Source organism: Eutrigla gurnardus (assembly GCF_963514095.1).
Source record: "Eutrigla gurnardus genome assembly, chromosome: 2".
NCBI lineage: Eukaryota > Metazoa > Chordata > Actinopteri > Perciformes > Triglidae > Eutrigla > Eutrigla gurnardus.
Window position 1 is genome coordinate 19,168,799 of NC_139916.1, and position 19,163 is coordinate 19,187,961.

General features: G+C 42.4%; 2 protein-coding genes across 2 annotated transcripts; one reads left to right on the forward strand and one right to left on the reverse strand.

The window, feature by feature from the left end:
* Positions 1 to 4,246: 4,246 nt before the first annotated feature.
* On the reverse strand, positions 4,247 to 7,824 carry LOC311021951 (fibrinogen-like protein 1). Its single transcript, XM_084022902.1, has 6 exons — positions 7,009 to 7,824; positions 6,217 to 6,412; positions 5,807 to 5,884; positions 5,615 to 5,727; positions 5,225 to 5,487; positions 4,247 to 4,950 (listed from the first exon to the last, which is right to left on the reverse strand). Exons 1-6 carry the CDS (start codon positions 7,285 to 7,287, stop codon positions 4,605 to 4,607), a joined length of 1,275 nt encoding a protein of 424 aa, XP_083879028.1. The 5' UTR covers positions 7,288 to 7,824; the 3' UTR covers positions 4,247 to 4,604.
* A 3,459-nt stretch (positions 7,825 to 11,283) lies between these two features.
* LOC311020956 (ras-related protein rab7) lies at positions 11,284 to 18,991 on the forward strand. The gene is made up of 6 exons (XM_084021240.1): positions 11,284 to 11,623; positions 15,156 to 15,218; positions 15,346 to 15,472; positions 16,232 to 16,450; positions 17,310 to 17,438; positions 17,582 to 18,991. The coding sequence occupies exons 2-6, from the start codon at positions 15,166 to 15,168 to the stop codon at positions 17,675 to 17,677; spliced, it is 624 nt and encodes a 207-aa protein (XP_083877366.1). The 5' UTR covers positions 11,284 to 11,623; positions 15,156 to 15,165; the 3' UTR covers positions 17,678 to 18,991.
* Positions 18,992 to 19,163: the final 172 nt, after the last annotated feature.

Consider the following 19,163-nt stretch of genomic DNA (forward strand, 5'->3'; position numbering starts at 1 on the left):
AGATGCTTTCCTGGTATTTGTGGATTAGGATGAGCTGCTTCTGACCTGGTGGTTTCCTTTCATGTGTGTTTGTGTCACTCGGCATTATCAGATTAGATAATCCTTTGATTTCAGAAATAGAGTCTGCCTGATCAGCATTCTCAATCTAGTCACCTTTCCTCTCACTGCACTATTCTCCCCTTCTCCCCTCCATATCCAGGTGACAGCGCGGTGGATTATAATTGAAACACTCAACACCAGACTCTGATGCGAACGGGAACTACAGAGAGCAACTGACGTAAAAGCATTATCATCAAATGTTGTTTTGGGCTTGAAGGTTTTAATCACTATCTCTGGATATATCCTTTTTATTTTACTTAAATACAGATCCGTCAGAGAAATAGTTTAGAATAGGCACACATTAATTTATAAAGCTTGTTCATTTGAATAAACTTTATATACTTAAATCGCTTCCCTCACAATTAACAAAATATTTACCTTAAACCTACAATATAAATTCAAATACAGTTTTTGATGACTTGGAGGCCGCTGAAACAAGTTGCAAAAACATCGACACATCACCGTAGAAAGATGAGAATTATCACTATGGTAGAACATGCGAAATTTGAAAAATTGCAAATGATGATGAAAAGATGTTACAGCAGGAAGCACTGATGCTTTGAGGCTTTCTTTGCACCGGAGGAACTTTGACATAAATATTTTAGTTCATTAAAATGTTACTCAGTGTTCTAGAACTTGACGCACAACACAGCCTCTTGTGTCTCTTCGCCTTCCTGAAAAAGGAAGGCGAAGAGACTTTCTTTTGCAGATCTAGAAATGACATGAGATGGAGTGAGGCCTGCCACATGGCGCGCTCTGTGTCCTCCCCTCCCTCTCTCCCCTCCTCACCCCAGCTCCTCACCACATCAGGATACACTTGTTCTGGTGAATTCCGGTTTCAAACGGAACGCTGCTTTGCTCTGGTTTTCTGCAGGACCAGTATTAAAAGCAGGCGCAGACTCTCAGTGGCCCTGTGGTCAGGGAGGGGGAGTCTCCAACGGCCTGTTGTACTCGCACACCTTTGAAACCGCACCCGCTCCTGCTTCCTCCCCTTGGCCTTCCTCCCCTTGGCCTTCCTCCCCTCCTCATCTCCGACAGCCCACATCATGCACACACTTATCACCATGAGAGCAGATTAAAGAATGAAAAATATCCTTCCACTTCAGGCCACAGAGCTCTTCACCTCCTCCCGCCTTCACAAATTCACAAATTCACTGATTCTCTTTCTGCAGACATGCTGTTTAACTTCTATGGTGAATTATCTAAATACTCCACATTAAATCTGTATTGTAAGGTTATAAAAAATATCTTTACATTTCAATTTCGCTTCTTAAGTCTGTTTTTTGTTTGTACTTTGACCTCCAACCTCCGTTATGGAGCCCTAGTGGTAGAAAGAAGCACTGCAAAGAGTTATTTGCGTTTGAGTTGAATCTCAAAACCCCGCAACAATTGTATTTCTACATTTTGTAAATCAAAGCTGTCTTTTTTCTGTTCCAATAACCAGTCTGATCAAAATCTACTCTAAAATACTGAAAGAAATCCCATTTGACTGAAACACATAGCTTTAATACATAAACATATGACATAATGTACCTTCTCACCCGGCAGCCTTCACGTGAACATTACCCACTTATTGTTTTCAACTGTTTATTTTCATATAGAGCACAATTTCTATTGTTCTGTAGTTTCTAAGGGCAGACTATGTCTGCCTCTTTGTGTTTGTGATGGAGTTTCTCATGTGAAAGAGGGGGAAATCATCCCTCAGATCTCCTCTTTGCTGAGCAACATTGCCACCTGGTGTTAAACAGGGACAGACCTCCCGTCTCACTAAAGTAGTCGAGAAACTGTTTCTCTGTGAAAACTGGACATCTTTTTGCTCTATATGAAATATCTGACCATCCTTTTGGTCAGGTCCTCTCTGTCACTGAACTAAATCTGATAGAGGACCAGGATTTATAGTGTAATCTGAAGACAGATGCATGATACTGTCAGTATTTACCCAGAGTGAGGCTTATTACTAGACGATCAGCAAAGGTGTTTAGATTCATTGATGGATGGATAAATCCATGACGTGATAAAGAAATGAAAACAATGTTGGGGATTTGGCTTTTGTTCATGTTGTCCCTTACGTCTCTGTGACCATCATCATGACTATTCAAATCAGCGAGTACATCACATGACAGATAGCCAGAGAAGACATCTCCTGAGTCTCTGGAAGTGTAGAGAGAGCTCTCAGCATACTCCATAAGGGCCAATGAAGTGATATAAAGTCGGTTTTTAACACACGGTAATGAATGACAGGGGTCACAGGGGAACTTCCCTCCGAGGCTGGCTAACCGCTGCCCAGGCTGAGCTTCCGGCCCTGGGGAAGCAGAGCGTGCCGGTACCCCTCACACCCTGCAGCACCACCACTATCACCCCACTCCAGACACTGTGCCAGGATACTGTGGTGACACAACCCTGGGCCTCTGTTCTTCCCTTGTCAACTTGACTGAGGAGAGGAGAAAAGAAGAGGACACATTAATATGTAAAGTGACTGCAGCTCAGATAATTGAGAAATGAAATGTATCTATTTCGTGGGAATGAATTGAGAACGAGGGATGAAAGGAAAGAAAAGAAGTAATGTGAAGACGAGTAGATAATGACAAAGAGCAGGTACAAGGGATTTATTATCACATCAGTAATTTACATTTAGGGCATTGGTAATGGATTGTCTTTTTTCAAGATGTTGCTGCATTTGAGAGATTCCCCATGATGAGTTCTTGTCAAAGACTAAAAAAGAATTCAGACTAAAAAGGAGTGTGTTTACAATACTCTATTATTGCCAATGTTATGTGAGCATTCAAGCTTTTCTCTAACTCTCCAGTATGATCAGGGGCCACCAGGGGGCACAATATGGAGCCCTTCACATTAGCAACCTCCTCTGTTTTCTCCAGTAACACACACACACACACACACACACACTGACAAAATCAACTGAGAAAGATGATACGTATAATGGCTTATATGGGTGATTGGTCTTGATTAGTTATTATTAACCGTCTTCAATGGAAGTCATTTTATCTCCAATGAGCTCTTGTTTTAGTGAAGTCAAGCACATCGTGCACCTCCTTATCTGGAGAACCGCTGAGCCTCCTGTGTGTGTGTGTGTGTGTGTGTGTGTGTGTGTGTGTGTGTGTGTGTGTGTGTGTGTGTGTGTGTGTGTGTGTGTGTGTGTGTGTGTGTGTGTGCGTGTGTGTGTATAAGTAGTGTATGTGAAATACCTTTGCTGGTATGGAGTCTGCCCTGTGGTGAATCTGTGTTGAGATCAGAGCCCGCTGAGCCCCCTCACAGGTTAATATTAGACACCCTGCTTGTTGGAGGGCCCGACAGCTCACCGTAAACACTGCTAAAAAAAGGTGCAGCCATGGACGCACACGGCAAGACACACATGGCAAGACACACACACTCACTGACCATCCCACACCACACGCGCGTGTGCGAGTGAGCGCTCACACACCAACTCCGAACTCCCAGAAGAGCCTGTGTGAAGCACAGCCAGAGAGGGAGCCGCCCGTCTGACGCCAACTCCAAAAAGCAGGTGAGGCTGAGTGTGTGTGTGTGTGTGTGTGTGTGTGTGTGTGTGTGTGTGTGTGTGTGTGTGTGTGTGTGTGTGCGTGTGCGTGTGTGTGTGTGTGTGTGTGTGTGTGTTTGATTCGATAGTGGTGGGTGGAGTTGGGGTGGTTTCGTGGTATGACAGGCCTCCTAATTGGCCAGCAGCAGTGTGTCAGGCTTAGATCTGGGAAAGTATGAGCAAGGTAAGGTGAGAAAAATGGCTTTAGTGTCAAACTGTGAGCTTTGGGTCTGGCTCTATATTAATACAGCTGGAGGCAGAACACAGGGGCTTATGAGTAGACAGCGATTAAAAATCCCTGTCAGCTCCCTGTTGCATGAATGACGTGGTGATGAAGTGTGTATTCGAGGAGATGTGTATCAGCCGGTTGTTCGAGCCCTCTGCAGGGTCACAATGACCTCTTGGCCTCAGAGTTTTGACACTTTGTCTCATAGCATCGACTGACTGAAAACACACGTGAGCTGTTGCAGACAGTAGAGCATAGGCTGGTTGGGAACAGTTTGTGTTGTGTTTCATCTTTATCGTGTGTGAATGTGTGGCATCACAATAAAATTACGTTTTGCACATAGACACATGCCTCGCCAGGCATCCTAGTGATTGCTTTGAGAAACACAGAATGATATTTTAATATACATATTAGATTGTGGAAATTACCACAATTACCAATATTACATGATGAACTTCTACAAACGGTATTTTCATGATCTATTTCTTGGTATCACTGTCATGGAGTAACCACTAAATGTGGTTTTGCAAGAGAGAATCCCCTTAATAAACAAACACATATGGAGTGGAGCTCCAAACAGTCTGCTAGTGAATGTTTAGACATCATTTTTGTGATTTCTTCAATCTATTAGCTGCCACCTGCATGTAACTGATATGTGACATACTAGTACAGTACAGTGATGTCCACACAGTGACTCAACATGATTATCTGTTAGAACCAAAACCGTTATTTAGGATGTTCCACAAAGTTCCTGGGTCTCGTTTTCATCTCCACCCTCTTGAAGGAGTAGCGTTCTCCAGTCCGTCCATCCGTCAGGATGTACCACGTCCCCCAGTAGATCCCGTTGGTCACCCCGCTGTAGCGTGCGCGGTAATACCGACCATTCAGGTTGGCTGCCAGGCAGGCATCGAACCACCAGCCTGCACCGTAGTACTGACCGCAGTTTCCGGCCGCGTACCGGTCGTGGTCTCGGTCGGCCGTGCTGAAGGATCTGCCATCGTGGTTGTAACGTTTGCTGTAACTCAATGCGTTGCCTGCGTCGCCGGAGTACTCCCGTGCTGTTAGACGGTACCTGGAAGGAAGAGAAGCAACAGTGAGGATTGTGAGTAACATGTTCAGTCTTTATTTATGTACCAGGGAACAAACTGGATACACATCGAATACACACAACCAGACATGCACTAACCCCTTAAGTTCTGTCAATCCAATGATCAAACTAACCACACAGTACCAACAAAGCAAATTCTGTCTCTTTCTAAACTTTGATTGTCTAATTTCAGGGGCTTTGAGATAGTTGATTCCGCCCACCTGTTGCAGAAAGTTTGTGCCTCTGCAGCTTATCTCACCTCTGTGCCTCTGAGGCCACTTTGAAGTTGTTGTAGGTCGCGTGGCGTTTCTGCTGGTGCCAGTCCTCCAGCTCAATGCGGACTTGGTGTTGGCCAGTGGAGGTGAGGGCGTGCAGCGCTGCGTTCCCCAGCCAGTGCTCTCCCTGCGGACCGCCAAAGCCCTCTCGGTATTCTTGCCACGTCCTGTTGAAATCCAGTGAGCCGTCCCGCCGATTCTGTATCACCGTCCATCCACCGCCCGCCGATTCCATGTCACATTTAGCCTGTGCCAAAATAAAGACTTTGATATTCAGAAAGCCTATTGTCGTGCTCCACAGATAGCGTACGCACCTCTAAAAGAAGAGGAAAAGGGTGGGGGTTGTTTTATGAGTGTGGGTGAATCTGAAATACCTCCAGTGCTGGGCCATGCAGGTCCGGCTGGATGGTATAGATGCCATTCTCTTTGATCCCGAGCCTGTAAATCTCTGCGCAGTCCCGAGGATGTAACCTCTCCAAGGGGGCGACTGAGAATCACACACGGTATCATTTTATCCAACGTATGGATCAACAATTGTGTCATGTGATCACTCCTGGTGGCCTTACCTGTGGGTGGATATTGTGTGATGCTTTTCAGGAAGAGCAGCAGGTCTCTTTCGCCCTCTCTTCCCACCGCCGCACTCTCTGTCGACCCAGAGAAGGATGAGGTTATCAGTGAGGTTGATAAGAGAAGCGTTGTCTCTATACTCTACAAGTTTGTGTAACGACTCTTTAAATCACTCTGTGAGCTATACAGTATGTGTGTCTGTGTGTGCATGTACGTAGAGTTTTTCCACATTCTTCCCAGTGCAGTTAAATTCCTATGCACTCATCTATGACCGACACTTAGCAGGCCTCATTGAGGTTCTGTTTACTATGTGTGGGGGAGTGACTCCGCTGGCATTTCTATGTGTGTGTGTGTTTGTGTTTGCTTGTGTGTTGCAGAGGTGGGGGGGATATAAATGTGTAGTGCTCACCCAGTCGTTTGGCCATCGCCCCGAGGGCCTGACTGTGACAGTGGAGGTCACACTCTGTCAGCACAGCTGCCATTAGCGCCAGGATGGCCCCCAGAGAGTTGCTGTCCTGGCTGCTGGGACTCCAGGGGCCCCCTGTTTCCTGGAGAGAGCGCATGCAGCGCTGCAGCTGAATGAGACGCTCTTTGACACCTCCGGTCTGCAAAGACAGTGCTCACAGGTATGTCTTGATAAGCCATCGTTAACACACAACTCTGCCAAATCCTCTCTAGGCACCAAGGAAATTTCATATCAATAAACGTTGAGTGGAACAACGCTGTGGTTCTAAATGACGTGCATGTGCAAAATCGTGCAGCTTGGAAGATGGCGACTCAAACGTCAATCCGCACTCACAACTCATTGGCATGTGTCCTGTCACACTCAGTCCGTCTCTTACACTTACATCAGCCACTGTAGTCGCACACACCTGTTGCTGCATGAGCTCAGCACAATCATATGATGAGGACATTTTTAAAGCAGCTCTAATTTTATCCCTCCTTTGATTGTCGACTGTCATTGCTCCATGGCTGTTAGGTGGTGCCAAGTTTAGTGTGCCGTCTGTCCCGTGAGAAAGGACCTGCTGACCCTGTGCCTGGTAGTACACTACTCAGTCTCCCTGGGACACGTGCATGAGTAGACCGGGGGTTATCTCATTGTTACATGGCAGAGAATACAAATTAAAAAGAATAACTTTTTAAGGTTTGTATCATTAAGACTTGTTGGGTCCACCACAACACTGTAAGTGATGTCGCTCACCTTCAGCTGAACCTGGGGAAACTCGTTCCTTTGCTCCGCCGTCCGAGGAACATCTGAGATGGCTGGACGTGAAACCCCAATCCTGCAGGCCGTTGTCCCGGTTTGACCCTCACAAGCCCCCGTACCCACTCCCGCCCCCGTCCCGGGCTGGATAGGTGCAGCCACCAGACTGTCCCTGCAGGGAGGGTGCGTGCAGGCCAGAGCTGCATCTGAGGATAGCAGTACTCCCACACACAGCGACAACAGAGGAAGCACGCTGAAAGAACCGAGTGGAATCATGGGAAAATGCAGAAATGCAGACTCGTTCTGACCTCTGTCTTAAACTCTTGAGCAATAGTCCAGATGGAAAGCCTCCTTCCTCTGAACTGTAAGTTGTTTGTCCTTTAGTTGTTGATGATGATCAGAGAAGTTTCACTTCACTCTGAGATTATACCTCAGCAACTGCCTCTTGAGGTGGAACCTGTTTGCTAACCTTCCCTTTGTTTAGAGGATGTTGTCCTCATCTGTCTTGTTTTCTGCCTTCTGTGCTTCATTCATCCTCTTCTTTTTTCTTTTTTTCCCCTTCAGTTCATCTCACTCCCGGTCCTCCTCCTTCTCCTGCTCTCTGTCTGTTAGTGAGGTAGCTTTGGCTCAGATTCCTAGATAACTGCGGCACTCTTTGCTGTCTGGCACGGGCTAATGCACCCACCCCCTGTTACACACACACACACACACACACACACACACACACACACACACACACACACACACACACACACACACACACACAATCTGTCCATCTCCTTAACTCATCTCATGCTCTCTCTCTCTCTTAGACTCCCACACAGCCATGGAGGTGCATGTTTACACACGCACACACACACACACACACACACACACACACACACACACACACACACACACACACACACACACACACACACACATGCAGTGTCACAATATGCAAACATAAACCAGGCTTTCACAGATTGATGGACATTTTGAAATGTCTGTGGATGAGCTCTTTACTTGCCTCTGTGATTATACACATCAAGATTACATTTGTGTTCCTCTGTAGAACCCCGTACTCCGTCTGAACGGATTAACGTAAGCTTGTTTTACCACCCATCGACGTACATATGCGCCAATGTTTGTTTCAAGGTTAAAATGCTGCAGATGCTTAAAGTATGTGGCTCCTGCCCTCCTGAGTACCACGTTCTTACTCGCGTTCCTTTTGTGTCGTCGTGTTTGTGTTTACAAACGGAGTTCCAAAAAGGCCATAAAGACTCTACATTCAATGGGAGTGAAAAGGCAGGAATTCCTCTATAAACACCAGTCATCAGGACACTGCAGAGGCACACTCCCACTAACAAGGAGCACAAACACATACACATAGACACACTTACACAGGAACAAGGAGCAGGACAAAATCAAGATGAGATCTCTGATGGTTTTGTAAAATAATAAAATAATCTAGTGTGAAAGTGTTGTTTTGAAAATGAAAGAACCTGCGATTAAGTTTAAAGAAGAATCAAAAGAGAGACGATATCCTTATTTTCTGTTTTTACATTCAACCACTTTTCTCTTGGTGCATAATAATTAAAAGGTTGTGTTATGATACAGTTCTGAATGTCTCCAATAAATAATGTATTTATAAATGTTTCACCAGAAAAATAACTGTTAATGAATTATCTTATATGACTAATTTATATATGTTGTCTCTGGCCAGATGTTAAAAACAGCATATCTTATAAAATGAATATACATCACATGTTAAATATCACACACAACATAGTGAAGCGCACATTCAGCAATAAATAATACACTAAGACCAATGAAAAAATGACATTTCTAAGCTGCTTCTGAAGAAACGTAACATTTATAAAGGCCAAGTTTTTTTATATTTAAGGTTCTTCTGTTGAAAATATCTTGTGTGTCTCCCACTAACCAGAAATCAGATTTCTTAAAGAGCTTAAGTCAGCTGTGACTTTATGGTTTGCACCAAAAAATCGAATTATATTGCATCATAATCAATGTTATTATATCCATATCACACATTTGTTGTCAATTCATGTCTATATCAATTTGAAAGAATTTTGAAAGTATACAATGTGTTTTCACTAGACAGGTGAATAGACATAACTTTTCTGTCGTATCTGTCAGAAATGCATGTTTAAGATATCACATGACACACACACACACACACACACACACACACACACACACAGAAATACATGATCTGTCATGGATTAACTGGTCTGCAGAGGGGCTGAGAGGCTGATCTATATCCCCATCTTAAAATGTTTCTGCAACACTGTGTTTTTCTGTCTAGAGGAAAAAGACGGCCTTTCATGTGTCACCGAAGCACTTCACTCACTTTACAGGCTTTACAGAAACACTTTCTCAGCACAATGTCAACATCACAGTGATACATTGCTTTATGAAAGGTCAGAAACACAGATGCGGGCTAATGTCTGGGACCACCAGGGGTCCGTTTCACAAAGCAGGTTTAGTGAAAACCTTGAGTTAGTTAACCCTGAGATGAGGGAAACTCTGGTTTTTCGGTTTCACAAAGCCAGTTCAGCATAAATCTGAGTCAGTTACCCGGGTAACATACTCTGTGAACCTAACCTGCTCGCTAGCAGGTTTGCTTCAACAAACCCTGAGTTTCTCCCTACATGTCTCCGCCTTTTTCCGGAATCTGAACCAACTGAACCAAAAAATGTGCCGTCCTTTCATCGTCAACCTAATCGATATGGAAATAAAAGTGATTCTAGCAGCTTTGCGTCGGGAGAGGATTTTGATTACCTTTCCTTCCAATCACATTAGATATTATCTAAACAATATTCTCCGACATTTTCAACATTTCATATCGCGGACATAATCCGCAACCAGATTCTTTGCGGAGCTATTTTTTTTGCGAACGGGAGATTTATGAAATGTTTAAGTACATTTCTGTGTTGAAATATCTGCTTATATTTACTGTTTAATATGTGAAATATGATTAATATCATATGCCTTAGTCAACGTATTTGCGCAATATTCTTATGCTTAATTTTCAACTGACGCCACTTTCTTTCTGTGCCTGGGGGGATTACACCCAATGAAAAAGATAATTCATTCAGTGCGCTACTTTGTGAACTACGGGAGTTGAACCCCTGTCGCCTACGCCGTGGGCGGCGTTGCTAACCATTCCACCACAGCATTGCTCTGCAAGTCTGAAAATAAAGACTTATTACCTTTAGATCAATAGACTGTTTCATTCAGTTATACACATTAGATCGGGCAGTAATTGTCTGCCACGCCAACTATCGCTACTTTGCTGCAGTTACGTTGCTCCGCTTTCTCAGGATGAGCTCGTTTTCTACATAAACACTCAGTAATATCTAATGACGCTCTCCCCGTTGCCATGGTGAATCGTAGTATCGGAGCTCCATTGATGATGGCTTTATAGAGTCGGCAGGCACGCGCGTAACTCAGAGTTTACATACTCAGAGTTGACTGAACTAATTCAAAACCGCTGTTCTGAAACTGAAAACTCAGAGTTGCCCATCTCAGAGTTGGTCAACTCAGAGTTCAGTGTTAGGTTCAGAGTTTGTTGAACCTGCTTTGTGAAACGGGCCCCAGTTCACTTGGTTTATTGATTCAAAGTGGGTTGACACTGTCCTCTAGTGGTGGATCATCACGGCTCCACTTTTTTACTTTGATTCACTTGAATGAACCACACTGAACCATCATCACATCTCGAACTTGATCATATATAAAGATGAAAAAGCATCAATAGGGGAGGTATTAAAGTAAGAGGGCTCCCTCACAGCAGTGAGGTAGAATGCACACACATATCTGGTGATGAAGATCGTGTGTTATGATCAAAACCCCAGAAAGGCCACTAAATAGACTATCTTTTCTGTCTTTTGTTTGTTTCGAACTGCATTTTATGCGGTCAAAAGTAAACTTTCATCCTCAGCTTTTAAAGGGACACTCCACTGATTTTGAACATAGTTTCTTAGTCATATTTCTGCAGAGATCATTCAGAACTTTTAGTCGATGATCATTTAAATTATTTAACAATTGAGCAATTATATACTACAATTATACACATAACAAACATGAAATGCAGGGTTACATACATGAGAAATTTAAAGAGAGGATTTTAATGCATTATAGATGGGGATTGTTCTGATGGTCTCTTGTAAGTCCTTCATTATGTTTTTAAATATCAAAGAAGGAGGTGGGCAGAGTTAGTACGTGTGACGTAGGACGCCGGCGTTGTTTTGGAGGAGGAAGTGAAAGGGGAAGAGAAGCTGGAGGTAGCAGACAGTTAGCTCGCTGCTGGCAAGCCTTTGAGCAAAGTGCCACATTTACATACCAGTTGCAGATTATCTGCCTCGTCACTTACAAAACGCTTTTTGTCACTGTCCACGTAAAGGGCAAGACATTTTTCTAAGAATTTTAAACGCGGCGTTGCCAAATTAAAGCTAGCTAACGAGTCCAGTGCCATTGAGCTAGCTGGCTAGGTAACGTAACGCCTAGTTAGCCCCCGACGCTAACTGCCTTGAACAATAACAGCTCGTTAGCTTGCAGCCTGGTCGGTTCCCAGCAAGAAGTCTCTTCTTCGGTGTGCTCCGAGTCAAAAGTAAGTTCTTGAAACGACAACTGTCTGTTTATATGCGTAATATATGTGCTCGCTCGTCGACTCGGCCAGGGTCCTGCTAGAACCGTCAACGCTTCAACGTTAACAGCTAATGGTGCAATGTGTTTTTTTTTTTTTTCGAGAAGCTGGTTGACAAAAACAAGGCCGGCCTGTGGAGAATTTGGGTCGGCTCCAACACGAAGGAGAACCGGGGAGACGAGGTCGATCGGTCGCACGAAGCATCTTAAACTGTCAAATGTTGACGGAGGGAATAATGTTTTCGCCAAATACTTCGTTTTTTTTACTTGGTGTTTATTTGTACAGAGAAGAAGGGGGTGCGGGGCACACTCACGTCAAAACTAGCACTTTCCCCGGATTTGGTTAATCATATGTGAAGGTGGACAACATGTGATGGTGGCAAGTATCGCGTTTATACATGCTGTCTGTCAGCAGGCTTTATAGCAGCCACATAGAGGATGAAGGGCTGCCTACCAGACCTGGCAGACGGGGACTTGTATTCAGTTTCGTTTAATGTGTTTCAGATGTGACTCACAGGTTACGCCGGTACATGTCCTTCAGTTTATTTGTTTAAAGATACTCAATTTGCGCATTTGATGTGGTCACAACGCCCATAAGCCTACTAAAAGAGCTGGCCGAGGTGTTTGTTTTCTTGTTTTCTTATTCAAGTTCAAACGGCGTCTGGCGCTGTCATCTAATTTGTTCCTTTACTTTGTCTTCATTGGGTTGCGAAATCATGCGTATTGCATAAGATTCAGGAGTATAAAGACTGTGACACGTTACTTCTCTTTGATTTGCATTATTAATTGTATTTGTTTGCAACTGGCAACCATATTCCTGTCAGTACTTGTAAGTTTGGATCAGCTCTAACTGGAGATTTATTCCTATTCAATGAGTTGGCATGAATTGGTCTGATTTTGAAACCTCGTTGTTCAACACAACTTATGGTTATGCAGGCTTTACATGGTTTAATATGCCTGAAATTGTTTTCCGCAGTTAACATTTAAGCATACAAAGCTACGTATGATTTTTAGGTTGCACAATGTACCTTCCAGTTCATTCTGCTGTGTGGAGTAAAAAAGTATTTTGCTGCACATGATATTGTGTAGTAGTACACTGTAGTATAGTGCTTTAATCACCAAATGAGTTGTGAATTTACTCTTTTTGCTAAGTCTGGGTCACTGAACCATCTGTTTGTCACATGGGCTCTGACCAAGATGCACAACTAACTAGTCAGGAAACATAGAGATGGCCTAACTTCATGACGTGTGGAGATGCGTTTGAGCATTGAGAAACATCTGACGCTGTCCAACTCTATATTTAGTCCAGATTTTGTTTGTGTCTGTTCGTATCCATATATCAAATTTGATCTGTGAATTCCAGCTGCTTGTGCCAGTGATTTACAGGCAGATGGGGAAATACATGCAGTTTTGAACACACACTTGTCAATATGAATCTATGTAGAATGCAATATTAATTTCTGCAGTGAAATTATAATAAATAATCTAATTATTGGTGATGCCAATTTTTTTTTACAGATATTCAAATACATAGATTTGCCCAGTTATCATTTTTTTCATTAAATAATACAAATAGATGGGAGACTGACATACTTTCTGTGTTGCCACAATTATTTATGTTGTTTATATTGTTATTTTTAGGGATCGGGTGGAGTAGTTATGCATCAAATGTATAGTAAACAGGAAATTAAATACTACCTTTATCTCAGGACTCAAAACTATCTTACCTTTTGAATATTTGAATGCAAAATTGAGTAACAAATGTTTCCACAATTACTTGAGCTATTGCCTACAGCATGAAAAATTGAGTCTTCATTCCCCAAGACACATTGGCAACTAGAACCAGCAGTACTAATTTCTTAACAGGAATGATGTCAAACATATACATCCAGACACACCTAATTATTTCGTATGCGCACATCTTTTAAGGGCAATTAACTGGAACAGGAAATGCTATTCTCTAAAGTGCCATATCATCATTTAATTCCACAGACCTGCAGATTTTGTATACATAACCTCATTTAAAAAAAAAATCTTTATCACGATTCATTCAATTTGTCACAAAAGGCTCCAATAGTAGTTATAGTGACATCCACCAATCAATGTTGGTGTTCTATGGTATTTTCGAGTGTGTGACAGAATTATCCATTTATGACCCTCCTGAGAGAGATGACAGTAAGCATTCAAGAATCAATGTCTAACACTGCAGCTTGTCAAAGGTTAAAGACCTGCCTTGAGTTTCTTTTGTAATCATGCGACTGTGGTCTGAGCATGCCTAGATGTCAGTGATAAGCTGCTGTTCATGTTTTTGTCAGCTAATCAGTCACTCACTACCATATTGTACTTCACATACTGTGCTTCACAGTATGGCGGTCACTGGAGTGCTGTGCTCGTTCCTTTAAGGAAGAATGCAAGGGTACTTTCCAGCTCTTGGAGGGAACTGAAGTGGTTTTGTAGGCTTACTATCACAACTTGAATTAATTGCAAAGTCTTGGGTTAAACCAAAAACCAGTTTCGCGTTGGCGGATTGGCATGTCTAAAATGTGTTTTGTGCTCTGTGCATGATGTTTACTTAACGTGAAGAGCTGATGAGACCATGTCATGTATTCTGATAAACCGTCTAACAGGTTATCATGCTTCACTGCCAAAAACTGCTGAAAGTAATCATTTGGATTCCAAGAAATCAGGGACAGAATCCTTACTTAAAGATATTGGTTTACTAATTGCAAACACATTATACTCACAAATATATCAGCATATAGTTTTCTGTATGCAATGTTCTGTAAATACCTACCCACATTAATTTAGCCTAATTCAAAGTTAAGATCATCTTCAGCATCATGAGAAAATATTGTATGATAGGCTACATATTCCCTTTAAACAGCTGTGACTACTACCATTCACACTGAGAGTATCGTCTATGATGCATACATTCAGTAGGCTAAGTTTTTCTTCTTGTCAGTGGTAATAATGAATGAACTAGTTCATGTTGTATTTGCGGTAGTAAATACAATTAATTTTACAGAAAGAAACATTGTATCTGACTTATATCTGAATATACAATCATTAGTGAACCTACAGTATATGAACACATGCATTAGCAGGTTGTCTGCTTAGCAACAGCAATATCATCAAAAACCTGCCAGATGAGTTGTAGTACAGAGAAGCAGCTACTTGTCTGTGGTAACTTCCTGTCAAGCATGAAAGAGAAAGAATGATGTGTTCCTCGTGATTCTTTTCCAACAGCTTAGAAAGCACATGACTGGAATAAATGGTATTTGCAACATAATTGGTCCAGGGCATAAAACTACACACACATTTGTAGGCTAATGTATTCCAAAGGGCTAGCCTGTATATAAAGAGATTTGTCTTGTATTGATTTTATTGTTCATGAACAATTAGGAACCAGTGATTAGGTTGTTACTTGCAATAAACAGGTGAGGACGGCATTGTTGAGTACTTTCTTAATGCTAAACTTGTTGTTTGTCTTTCTGCAGCTGTGGGAAAATGACTTCCAGGAAGAAAGTGCTCTTGAAAGTCATCATCCTGGGAGATTCCGGGTGAGTCACAACACGACATTTCTCCCCTACATGTCAAAACCAGCAATTCCTGGTATGGAGTAACTAAAATATATGGTCTAAAATATAAAGTGACTGTTGTCTGCTGTCTGTTGTCTTCTACTCTCAGTGTTGGAAAGACCTCCTTGATGAACCAGTATGTGAACAAGAAGTTTAGTAACCAGTACAAAGCTACAATAGGAGCAGATTTCCTGACCAAGGAGGTGATGGTGGATGACCGACTCGTTACAATGCAGGTAGAGTACAATGACAGCTGGAACGGTCACGTCTTGAAGAATTAAACTGTTTAAGTTCTGTTACTAAATGTACGCCATCAGTGTTTGACATTTTCTCCTTGTTTGTTAATACACTGCTCATAAAAATTAAGGGGATGCTTAAATCACACATGAGATGTATTTAATTATTCAAGTAGAAAATCTTTACTGATGTACATTATATAATTTGTTGAGAATAAAATAACAGTCAATGGAAACCAAAATCATCAACCAATTGAGGGCTGGATTCAAAATCACACTGAAAATGAAAGTAAAAATATGTAAATCACAGGCTGATCCAACTAGTCTGCCTGTATGCACACACCCAACAACCTCCCAGACCTGGATCAGTGAACTCCTGGACAGTCTGTGCTGGTACTTGGCAGCGTTGGATGCACCAATACGTGCTCAACTGCATTCAGGTCAGGGGAACATGAGGGCAAGTCAATGGCATCAATGCCTTCGTCATCCAGAAAGTGACTACACAATCTAGCTCAAAATGTGACTCAGTAATCTGTTTCTGACTGTTTGGTCAGAAACATGCACACCAGTAGCCTTCTGGAGGTCATTTTGTAGGACTCTGGCAGTGCTCCTCCTGGTCCTCCTTGCACAAAGGAGCAGATACCGGTCCTGCTGCTGGGTTGATGCCCTTCTACAGCCCTGTCCAGCTCTCCTCGTGTACTGGCCGGTCTCCTGGTCTTGTCCATTTACTGGTGTTTTGTTCTCCTTGTGGTTGCCTAGATCTGGGACACAGCTGGCCAGGAGAGGTTCCAGTCTTTGGGTGTTGCATTCTATCGCGGAGCAGACTGTTGTGTGCTGGTGTTCGATGTGACTGCACCAAACACCTTCAAGACACTCGACAGCTGGAGGGATGAGTTCCTGATCCAGGCCAGTCCTCGAGATCCTGAGAACTTCCCCTTTGTGGTGCTAGGCAACAAGATTGACTTGGAGAACAGACAGGTTGGTATTGATGGGTAATGGCTCCACCATGGTCTAATCATTTAACATACTGCATTCAGATATCGAATCCCTCCCTAAATGTCCTACGTTAATCGGTATTAAGAGTGCCAATTTTGGTGAAGGGGCAAGAACTAAACACTCAAAGACTTAATTTTACATCACATTCATATTTGGCTTAAGTGTAAACTCAAACTGCTGTATGAGGAACGGTAGACCACTCAGTGAACAGTCACTTTAGCTGGGTAAAGTCATTTCTGTCAGTAAGGTTCAAGGCTCATAGTTGGATAGGTTAGTCAAGATCAGTGTTTATTACTCACTCTCTGAGTGTGGCACAAAAGCATGTCATTATTTTGGTGGTCAAATGTCAAGGTCACTGTGACCTCACAAAACAGGTTTATGGCCTTATTAACAATATCACACAAATGTCTAATAGGATAAAATGATGAAGTGATGCTATGGACAGACGTGACTTGACTGGTTTGCAGAGGCATCCCACTCGAGGCTGTAAAACTTTTTAGTTGGACTCCTGTCATTTCAGTTTTTAATAATCAAGTTACTTTTCACGCAAAGTGTGTGGAAATAAATCAAATGGTTAGAAAAGTCTAATCACCTGTTTGCGTCTCATTCTTTCTTTAGGGAAGAGGGCATTTTGCTTTTATGTTATAGTGACAGTAGAGATTTCAACTGGAAGTGTGGGTCACCTTTCATAGCTTAATGATACCCATTCTTTATTATTTAGGTTTGTATTTTAATTTCTGACTTGATTAAACTTAATTATGCTTTTGGAGGTGACCACGAACCCATCCTTGTAAATTCCAGCTCACTGTATTGATGAATCTCTTCCTCTCCGTACCCACAGGTAACCACCAAAAGGGCTCAGGCTTGGTGTCAGAGTAAGAACAACATCCCCTACTTTGAGACCAGTGCCAAAGAAGCCATAAACGTAGAACAGGCATTCCAGACAATTGCACGTAATGCCCTCAAACAAGTGAGTTCCGGCGGAGATGAGTGGTTTGTTATCTGTGGCTATCTTAAAGCAATAATGGCTGAATAATTTAAAACCCAGTCATTATGACTGTCAGTTAAATCTTCTCCTAAGCTGATTATATTTTCTATTATGGTGCCTTTCAGGAGACAGAGGTGGAGTTGTATAACGAATTCCCAGAGCCCATAAAACTGGACAGGAATGACAGAGCTAAGCCTTCAGCAGAAAGCTGCAGCTGCTAAGCTTGGACAACTTGGACCATCTTCTCTCTGGCTTTCTGAAACACCCTATCACCGGTTACACCACCTGCACCTTGCTCCAAGGGAAAGGACTTCCCTACTGGTCTTCCTTCTTCACGCCACTCTTCATTCCATCGACACAACCCCTCACGCAGTACGCAGCACATGGATGTACCCCCCCACACACTTAGCACACAAATGAATATACTAGCGTACACTCGCTGACTAATCCAGTGCCCAAAGATCACACAAGAGAAGAATGACACCCGATCTGTCCTCACAGTCCCTGACTTGATAGTGAGTGATCTCCTGTCCTGCCCACCCATTTTTCTGACTTTGGCCCCTGACCCTCACGCTGAGGGGGCAGGATGGAGCCATGTTTAAAGAGTGCAATTGGGAACTCTAGATAAACTGGCTGAAACTCTGTAATGTGAGAGGATGTTGCGAATGTCAGCATCCCACGTATCTTACTTATTCTATCTTTCTGTTTTCTCTTTGCTTTGCTTCCTATTTCTCTCTCTATCTCTCTCTCTCTCTCTCCAATCAATTTCATGATTTCTTCAATCAATCTGAAACATACTTATTTTTGCACTTTCTTTTTATGTTTTTGCCTTTAAATATTATCGAGGGATGACTGATTTTGGGCAACGTCTGCTACCACACGCCTTTTGGTAAACTTCAAATTATACCCCTTCACTTGTTTTCCCTCTCAAATATAATCCTGTGAATCTGTTGAACACTTGGTGATTGTACTGCCTTTTCCCTTCAAGTTAGCGTGTTAATGCGTTTATAACGGCCTCACACTGCAGAGGAAATGTTCCTAAGTAGACATTAAGTAAAAGCTGATAACGCAGTCACAGTGTAAAACATGGATTCATTCCTTGATATATTAATATTTGCCTTTTATGTAACATTACTTGTACTGCTACTATTACTGCTGTATGTGTTATGTCCTTCATCAGACATCTTTCAGCGCTATGAAATTACAGTATGTGTCACTGACACAGCATCCACCTGTCTTCTGTCATGTCTTTGTTATTGCTGTTCTCTCTATCTGCTTGTAGCTCAGGTTGGCTAAGTACTTACTATTTTTAACGGATTGTGCATTACGGTGTATAGTTGGTAAAGGTAAATGGCTGGTGGATTCAACTGAAATGGATGTTGTCACTTCCATTTATAGAAAAACAATCCAACTTTTTGCCCTGGTATTAGATCTTCTCCTTATACAAAAAGAAAAAAAAATCACTGCAATGCCAATGATGTTGTCAAAGAAAATTGGGACGTCAAATAATAAAACTCTTGAATATATAAATGGTCTTCTATGTGTCCAGCATGTATGTGTCTCGGTTTCTGTTTGACTGTTCATTTCTCACAATGTCTTGATGCATCCACCTGCATTGTGAAATAATATATAATAACTTTTCTTGTTTTTGTTATGTTTTAAAGTGTCACATGAAATGGGTCTTTAACATGAAAGATGTCTTCTATT